General features: G+C 44.8%; 1 protein-coding gene across 4 annotated transcripts in view; it reads right to left on the reverse strand.

Moving 5' to 3' along the window:
* The window catches only part of Tspan5 (tetraspanin 5), a 168,757-nt gene extending 159,779 nt beyond the window's left edge, over positions 1 to 8,978 (reverse strand). For 2 of the 4 annotated variants that reach the window (XM_020185417.2, XM_074041408.1), the window contains exon 1: positions 8,515 to 8,975. In XM_020185417.2, the coding sequence (XP_020041006.1) occupies positions 8,515 to 8,595 (81 nt within the window). In that variant the 5' untranslated portion in view covers positions 8,596 to 8,975. Of the gene's footprint in view, positions 1 to 8,514 lie in introns of all 4 variants that reach the window. The other 2 variants (XM_074041409.1, XM_020185416.2) reach the window with 2 other exon arrangements.
* Between the last annotated feature and the right edge of the window lie 927 nt (positions 8,979 to 9,905).

A 9,905-nucleotide genomic window follows, 5' to 3' on the forward strand; every position in this document is an offset into this window, starting at 1 on the left:
CTTGGAGAAAGTTAGATCATTGGGTGCATGCACTTGAAGATGATATTGGGAACCTGACCTCTTCCTCTCTCTTTGTCCTTGCTTCCCAGCCACTGTAAGGCGAGCAGTTTCCTTCCCCATGCACTCCCACCATGATTTGCTGTGCTGTAACAGGGCCAAACAACCATGGACCAAAACCTCTGAAACCATGAGCCAAAATAAACCTCTCTTATTTATAAGTGAATTACTCAGATTTCTTTGTCACAGTGTTGGAAAGCTGACTAATACACCATTTTAATCAAGCAAAATTGTTCACTGTGTCCCAAAATACCAAAATCAATGGCCAAGCAAGAGAGTCAGAGATGTACCAGCTCATCCTCCCCGTGCCTCATTCCACACACACATAAATACACGCATCCCTCAAGAAACCCTAAGGTCATTGGTATGGAACCATTGAGGCAGAATAAAACATCTAAATGAAATGTATGGAGTAGTAAATCCAAATTCAAATTACTAACTGGAAAGTTAAAGATTCTGATTAGCACTTAGCCTATAAACATGGGCTTGACAGCTCACTTGAAAAAGAATTGAAGGCTTTATTTCATTAGAAATTCAACCAGAACCAACGATGTTCACTGGCTTCCAGGAAAAGCATGTGTAGTTTAGCCTGGGTTAATAACTAATATTTGCATTGAGAGATTTACCTTTTACAAGGCCTACTCAGGTACATAATCTCACCTAATGCTGGATAATGATGACTCTGTGGAAAATTATTTTCTCAGTTTTTCAGATAAGCAACTGGAGTGACTCTCTAATCTGTGAGAGTAACTTATTCAAAGTCAAATCACAGCAGTAGCAGAGGTTTTGGCCTCAAGACTCAGCCTCACCTAGGTGGCAGGGAGAGTTCAAGAGCAACAGCCCACTGCTCTCTGGATGGTTGGAACGACTTGTGAAAAATATCTTCTATTCTGGTTGCTACATTAATGCATCCAAGTGGGGCCTGAGGCAGAGCACGACAGCCAGGGCAAAGTACAATCTGGAGATGGTGTGTGAAACATATGGAGGAGGTAGGAGCCTTTACAGACGGAAAACAGAAGGTTTAGAAATGACATTGTGGCCATTTTTGAAATTATGAAGGACAATGGGAAGGCAGGCAAGTCTTTTGGTTGGACCAAGCGAGGTAGGCCTCTTGAGCTAGGACAGGTAAAGGAGGGACGCTGTGGCAGCCAGAAGAGTATCACAGTGAGAATGGTGTCCACATGGTGGTGCAGAGCTGTGGCACAGCAGAGCAGAGCAAGGACAGGTAAGGGGACAACCATGCAAGAAGGATGGTGGCAATGACTGAAGAGTGGTCACATATGCAGAGGTTTATCAAATAATTACATTAAGAATAAGGAGAGATGAGAATCTCACTGTCAAAGGTAGCAGGTATAAACATAGAAAGGAAAGAAACTAGACTAAACCCTGAGAGATCAGAGAGGAGGTGTCAGTGTGAACTCAAGTTCTTTTAAACATAAAGATACAGAAATAAAATCAAATATAAATGTGTGTGTGTATTCTACCGTCTGTCCACTGAGAGGACCCATGAGTCACGACACCCTAACAGGAATGAGCACCACAAGTGACCAAATCTTGGCTTCTAAGTATCATTCTCCACTCAAAGGAACCTAAGCTCCTCGGGAAATGACTGATAACAAAACACGACAGAAGGAGGTTACAAGAAGAACCCGAAACATCTTGTTCTGGCAGAAAGCAAAGGAGGACAAAGACTGATGGGAGTAAAAGGGCATAGAGACAGCATGAAAGGGCAGCCAACAACCAAAGCTGGAACCAGTTTAAATGTCAGAGTAATGAGATTAACCAATGAAAACACACTGAAAAAAAACAAAGGTGGCCCCTAAGTTCTTACTGCTACAAATCAATTAATTTACTTAATTGAAAATCTGAATAGAAATGAGCTACTGACATGGCCTCAAAGAGCAAAAGTAACTACATGGTAGAGAAACTTGGCAAACACCTTAATCAAGTGACCACCATCAACAGTGGGAAAACAGAAATCAGTGTGACGAGAACACAGCACCACGTTGGGATAATTCCTGCCAAAGATGCACAGCCTTGAATCTAAGCTTGAGGAAATGGTATTCCACACAACAACTAGCTTATAATCTTCAAAAACATCAAGAGCATGACAGTGAAGGACTGAAAAGGACTAAAAAGAAGTAACTGAATATGCAGTGCAGGTCAGACCTGGATTCTTTTGCTTTAAAAGGCATTAATGGAATAATGAGTCTAAGGATTGCTCTAAAGGACTAGATTGGATGGTGATAATATACCAATGTAATTTCCTGGCTTTCAGGGTGGTACTGTGGTCATCTAGGAGAATATCCTAGTTGACAGGAAGGATACACTGAAGTGTTTGTGTAAGAGCCATCCTGCTGGCAACTGTGCCTCAGACACTCAGGATAAAAGCAGCTCCTTATGCCACTTATGATATTCCTCCAGGTTTGAGATTTGCTTCAAAATTAAAATGAAAAATCACAACAGTAAATTAGGAGGATTGAAGTTACAGGGAGATAGATTACATCTAGTTGGAGGATAGACAGAACTCTCTAACAATTAAAATAATCTGAAAACATTTTCATCCTTATAGAGGAAAATGCTTCCTTGACTAGGAAGTCAATCCCTGTGTAGTTTTCAATGATTCTCTAACTTGTTCATCTAACACAAACTTATTAAAGACCTACTATGTGCCCAACAATGTGCAACACATTGGGTTTATGAAAATAACTGAGACAGTAACCACACAGGAGACCCTTGTAATCCAGTGAAGTATGATGATTCAGAAGTCTAAAGTCAGAAATTTTAAGACAGCCAGTTATCAGTGTTTGTGGAGAAACATGTGGTAGGAATATTATCTTTAACACTCCAATTTTCATTTATGAATTTTCAATACACTACATAATAATTTATTATTCCATCCGATTCTTTTAAGAACAAGAACATTTCATCCTAACATTTTTGTGCTTGTGGGGGTGGTGTTAATTGTGGCATATGCAAAAATTTTATCACTTTTCAATTATGAACAGATGTAAATGACTTACTTGAGGTTTTATTTTAGAATAACAAGCATCTTCTAAAATAAGTTTCAAACCAAGAAGCTGGGACTAGTGTTAAGAAGACTTAACACTCTGAAAGTGAACCCTAGCAAGTTCTTCAACACCACAGATGTCACTCCACATCTCTGTGCTCCGATTTCCTTATCAGTCATAAAGATGCCATGACATGCTTGTAAGACACTCTGAGATGCTGAGAAGATATCATAATTACCAAGCTCTGTTAAAAATGCAGTTGCCCCAGGCATGGTGGTACACACCTGTAGTCCCAGCTGATCAGGAGGCTAAGACGGAAGAATCACCAGAGTTCAGGAGTTTGAGACCAGCCCTGGCAATATAGCCAGATCCCATCCCACAAAGAAAAACAGCACAGTGCTTTCACCTTTTCCAACTATTTCTGTGAACATTGTGACAGTCATATATCTAAGTGAGCTAACATGGCAATTTCATGGTGGGTGAGTATTACTTGATTTTCCAGCTTTTTTCCCTTGGGCTTCATTTCAATCTTCAAGTACATCATCAAGAAAGACTGTTTCAGCACCTTCTCACAGACACAGCCTAGTGGCCAGAACAAGTCAATGTTCTGTTACTTTCCCCACTGAGATCCATACACCTTTCTTACACTCTTCCTACATGACACTTCCACAGCCAATTTAGCTTCCTTGCTACCATCTCCCTGTAATTCAAAAGGCAATTTAGACTCCCATATGGTTGCCATCAAAGCTAAACAGATGTCTAGCAAATTAAAACAAAAATTATGACTTATAAACTGCTGATGTATCATCATTCCAGAACATCTTGCAATTTACAGTGAATCATAAGTTAAGGCTTTCTACTTGATGCTCCTCCAAGGTTCCCTAAATCTCCCTTCACTCTGAAGTTAAATCCTGTGGAAGCAAATTAGATGCAACATTCTGCCATCAACTCTGGATAAACCTCCCCTCGTAACACAATGTAATATTTGAGAACATACCAAAAGAGAAATTTGGCCTGGAGTATTCAAGGCTATTCTAGTCTTTGTACACCAAAGGGGATAAGAAAAATGACTTGTTTCTCCTAAGTCATTGAAGATGCCCACAGATCTATGAGTGTTTTTTTTTCCCCTAATAAGTAACAATAAAATCTATGAAATCCATTTGCTTTGTCTTTTTGGCAGATCTTAAGAGCACTGTTGTCACCTGGTAGTGATGATGACAAAGTACCCAGCTAAGGCAATTCTAGAAGCTCTGTAGCCCAGGATGGAGCTAGTACAGTATCAGGAGACAATCAAGATATTTATCAATTGCTAAATATTGAGGCATCATGCTGGGTCATTCTTTATTTCATCAAATCCTTGAAACTACAACTTCATTGGATTATGCTATTTTTTCCTTCAGAAACAAGAAATTAAGGTTCAGTGAAATAGACTGCATTTCTAGAGAAGGCTGCAATCTACATGATCTGTAAGACTGTTACAATGTGACCTTGACACTTAAGCATCAAAAGATAGAAACTATTTCTCCTTCCTCTCTCTACCCCCCCCCTTGAAACTGAGCAGGCTCCACGAGTGTCTTCACCAGTGGAAAAGATGAAAAGTGACACTGTGGCAGTTCCAGGTATTGTTTAACTGCATAGAAGCTTCTTCTTCCAGTCTCAGAGATGACAGGAAGAAGTCATATGCAGGGGTTCAACTTCCTGGCTGAGCCCTCAGCAAGCATCAACTATCATTAAGGTGAGAGCACCATCTTGGGCATCCAGCTCAATGGAGACTTCAGTAACTCCAGCCCCAGCCACATCTCACTGCCACTTCATCTGAAACCCCAAGTAAGAATCACACAGAAGAGTTACCACATCATAGAACTGTGACCTACAATAATAAAGTTTTGTTTTAAACTAGGAAGTTTGGGGATTGTTACATATCAATAAATAAATATTGAGATTAATTTACTTGCCTAAAAATAGTTAAATATCAAAATCAAGGTCCAAAGCAAAATATCTATTAATGGTGGGTGACGAGATGTCTCAGAGTTTTCTGAGAAATGTCACAGTGTGGTGACATCCTCAATTAAATCAGTTCCTTCTGTCTTGAGTTGTTCCAATATATAATGGTTTTTCCCACCCCCCCATGATCACTAATGAGAAAGGAATCTGTACAAGATGTTGACTTTCTTACTCAGAATATCATCACAACTGTTATATAAAAGAATTCAGATTTTACAAATGAAAGTGTAATTCTAACAATAAAAATACATTTAATGACTCAGAGGACTACATTTGAGATTCATAGTGGAGATGGGGAAGCATGCATACCATGCCAATAACTGAGCAAGCAAAAAGAAAAGAGTGGAAGATTTTTTTTTAAAAAAAATGAAAGGATCTTTGAGGAAGAAATGAAGTCTGGGCTCAGTAGCTCAAGCCTATTAGCCTAGTTACTCGAGAGGAAGACATTGGGAAAATCATAGTTCAAGGCCAGCCCCAGCAAAATGTTCAAAGACCCCATCTCAGCCAATAGCTGCGTGTGCTGGAAAACACCTGGCACCCCAGCTCTACCAGGAAGAAAGGAGAAATAGGAAGAAGGCAGTCAAGGCCAGTCAGGAGCCTAAAGTGGTACCCTATTTCAAAGGACTGGCAAACTGACAAGGCCCTGAGTTCAATCCCTAGTACCACCAAAAAAAAAGAAAGAAAAAATAGTCAAGTGTCAATAAGACAATTTATAAACTAGTTCCCAGTAGATGCTATTTCCATTATATACTGGTTCCCATCATTTGTATTTTTCTTCCCCAACACAGTCATTCTTTGTCAGAACTAGAAAGAATTTCACAATTCAACTAAACTCCTTCATTTTAACAGCTGGTAAACTGAGGCCCAGGGCAGTTACCTCACAAAGCCAAACTACTGATTAGTAAAAAGAACCAAACTATAAAGTGCTGGTGCTACTATGTTCAATTTTATTTTACCAGAACCATACCCTCAAATGTCTTCAATGTATTTCACATTTAGCATGTCTGTGTGAAAATGAAAGATTAGGAGCCATGGTTTCTGTGAGCAGTCTCTCCATAATTATAGAGGAGCACACCAACTCTAGCAATCAAGACAGGTCAGTGACTCTGTAGAGAACAAGGGTAGCAAGATTTGATGGAGACTACCGAATTACTGACTCCTGTTCGTCAGCCACTAACATCTTAGTCAGAATTGCTTTAATCAGAGAGCCTTCTTGCCAATCACCATAGTGAACTTGATCCCGATAGATGGGGAAATGTGAATATGAACTAGTTTTGGAACAGAGAACAGGATAGGAAAGGTATGGGGAGCATGTCAGAGAAAGGCTTTGGGCACACAAAAGAGGGAAGAGTATGTAGAAAACAGGTAAGAGAAAAGCCCTCAAAAGTAGCCTCTTACTTAACAACTCTGCCTGGGGCTGATGTTTTATTCCTTGGCCTTTCTGCTTTCTGGCATCCCACAAAACTCCCTCCCACCCACAGGAAGACCTTCAAAATTCGACAAGATGTGGCTCTGTTCTGGAGCTCTCTATGCCAGCAATCTGCAATTTCAAGCTCTGCACAATTCTAGGGGTTTTGCACCCTAATCCAGAGACTAGGCTATCTGCCTCCTGTGCTCTATGAAATTACACCAAACTGTCAGAGAAACTGGCCAAAATCCTTTTATTTCCTTCTCACTCTCTGCTATGAAGCTGCAGAGAAGCCCCTGGGTGTTTTTGGTTGCCTGGTAGCTGAAATGTGCAACTTTCAGAAGTGTTCAAGCAGAATAAAGAGGCCTGGACTTGCTGCCCCAGCAGCCCGGTTCCACAGCCCTCACTCTCAATGTCACCAAGTTTTGAGTTTCTATAAAATCAGAATGCCATCACTTTTTAAACACTTCCAGAAAGGGTGAGGGACAGAACTGAAGAAAGAAAATAATTTTTTCTTGCTGCATTTACAGCAGTGTTTGATTGGGGGGGTGGGGGGGGAGAAGGGTTGGCTCACAGGAACCACAAACAATTGCTGACAATAAACTGTCTATGATAGGATATCTTCTCCCATGTCCCCCTTATTATTAATTTTTATCAGTCCTGAGGAAAGATGACATGCTGACACCAAATCCACTTCCTTTCACAAATCATGCATGACCAATGCAAGATATTCTTACAGAAAGCAGAAAATAAGTGTGATAGGAAAAAAAAGAAAAAGAAAATATAAAGAGTACTGACAACTGTTCTCACAGATTATATATTTACAGCAAACAGCCAAAATTAAAGGAGATCCGAATCAATAGACCCAGTTTTCAGACTGCTGTGTTTATCGATTGGGCAGTTGGATCACTGTCTACCTCACACTGAACAGCAACTTGGAGAACCCCCCAGACGGCCACCATCTTTCCTTTCCATGGAAGGGGGATGCCCAGGGAGGAGGAGAGTGGGATGAGATGGGGAGGAAAAATAACACATTCTTCCAACCGCCGTTTGTTCCTTGTCCTAGAGAACTCTGCCTGGTGGCTGAACACATTGGCCAAATCCCAGAAAAGAACCCAAACAACACAAAAGAGTAGGGTCCCAGCCTAATTACCGTATGTGCCCAGCACCCTAAAGTACCACACACAGCATGGTTTGAATCTTGGGTGCAAGCATCTGCATTCTTGGTTCCCCAATAAAACATGTCTCACACGCCTTTGCATTTCTCCAAGGGTTCCCCAATCCCGGCCCCCCTCTGTGTCACTCCATTAAAAAAAAAAAAAAGGAGGACGTGAGGCACGAGCACATTGAAACATATGTTGACGGAGACTTGTTATCCTGGCAATGATATATACAGAAATAAATCCCTTCACCCCACACGCCCACTTGGACAGTCCATTATGCACCGGGAGCGCTTTGCAGCTGAACGAGAAGCGTTATTTACGTGCACATTACAGAACCAAACACCACGGCATCTGCATCCTACACAAAGCCCGAGATGGTGCAAGGAGATACAGGCTGAGCATGGCACAGACCAGCCGCGGCCACACGCGAGCCTGGCCCTCGTCCAATCAGATGCATGGTAGAAGGTGGACCTGGGGGTCGGCTCTGCCCGATCCGCCTGCCCTATTATGACACCACGCTCTGCACAACATCCATATTCCACGGGGAGCAAACCTCATTCGTGGGCTCGCTCGGTCCTCAAAACTGCCGAACCCTTTTCTTTGATCTACATCTCTTCTATCATCTCTTTAAAAAATGCCACCCCAAGGCCTGGGTGCCCCCTTTCCTCCTGGATTTTTCTTTTTACCTCCTCCCATTCCTAGAAAGGATTAAATGTTTCTTTATCCAACGTGCAAATGCTTCTCTCCTCGGCTCCGGCAAACCCCGAGGGGTTGCGAAAAGTGAAGACAGTGATCCACGTTGGGGACGTGGTCTCCGATCGATCACCGCCCCCCCCCCCATACTTGCAATCTCCGGAGTGTTTCAACTTACCCAAAATATGACATTGAAGCCAAAAATGAAGTATTTGATGCAACAACTGACTTCAGGACCCTTGTAGTGCTTCCCGGACATCCTCTGGGTTCATGAAGACACTTGCCCCGGCAGCCCGACTTTGGAGCCCCAAAGCACCGTGGCTCGGAGCAGCCCGGCGAGGAGCGCGCGGCCCGGGCTCAGCCGCGCGGGGACCCACCGGCGGAAAGCGGCTCCCGCAGCTCCAGCCCCTCGCGCGCCGAGGCCGCCCCGAGCCCGGGTGGCCACCAGCCGGCCGGGGAGCCGCGCGCTGCCCGGCCGAGGCTCGCCGAAGCTGGTTCCGAGCGCGCAAAAAAGCGGGCGCCCGCGTCCCTGCGCCCCGCGGTGAGTCCTCGGGCTCCGGGCAGACGCGGCCGGCCGCACCGATGCAGGCGGAGAAGCTGCTCGCTCGCCCGCAAGCTCTCCCGCTCGCTCGCGCGCCTCGCAGTCCTCCGCTCCGCCTGCCGCTCGCCCCGCCCGCGGCTCCGCCCACCGCCCGGCCTTGGCTCGGCGCGCGCGCGCGCATGGGCTCGGGCGCTCCCGAGCGGCGGTGGCACCACGTAGCTGGGTCGTTCCTCCCGCTCCTTCCTCCCCGCCCCTTCCCCGCGCCTGCCGTGACCCCCTCACGCTGCGGCTGGGGAAATAGAGATATCGCAGACCCAGGAGAGGAGGAAGAGCACCTCGGGTCGCGCCGATCGGGAGCAATCTGACGGAGTGACCCAGAATGTTGGGCAGTGGGTCCCTGGCAGCCACCCGCAGTTTTCGAGGGACACAGGAGAGAGAGTCGCTGGGTGAGCCCCACACCCCTGGAAAAGCCCCCCCTTCCGAGCATAACCATCGGGTTATGTGGCAAGAGGAGAAGCAGTGCCACTGAGTCGAGGAGGAAAGTGGCCGTGAACTTCGCCGCGGGGTACAGGGGACAGTAAGGAGTTGGAAAAAGGGAGAGAAGGGGGATGGGAGCGTTACAAAGGAAATTCTCCTGGATCCTTCTGTGACTAACTCAGCGTTCCCATCTGTCCCAGAAACGAGTTTCATCCCCAAAATGAGGACGAGCCAGAAGAGATAGCCCGAAAGAGTCCATACCCACTTGGTCTGTTTGAACCACATAAACGTCTTCTCCTCCCCCCTCCCCAACGCCCCTGACCGAACAGTGCAGGAGGAACGTGACTTCTTCCTGTTAGGAGCAATCCAGAAAGGGTTTCAGGACCATCCTCTAGGGAATCCGAATGGAGCTTACACATCACCGACCATTATGCTGTTAACCTGGGAAAGGATAGAACGCGAGGCTGGAAATCGTTTTGGAATCCTCTCTGAGCAGGTGTGCCCATGGTGTATCCGCCCTCCTGGGGCACTTTTCACGCACTGGTGCAGGC

Source organism: Castor canadensis, chromosome 9 (genome assembly GCF_047511655.1).
Source record: "Castor canadensis chromosome 9, mCasCan1.hap1v2, whole genome shotgun sequence".
NCBI lineage: Eukaryota > Metazoa > Chordata > Mammalia > Rodentia > Castoridae > Castor > Castor canadensis.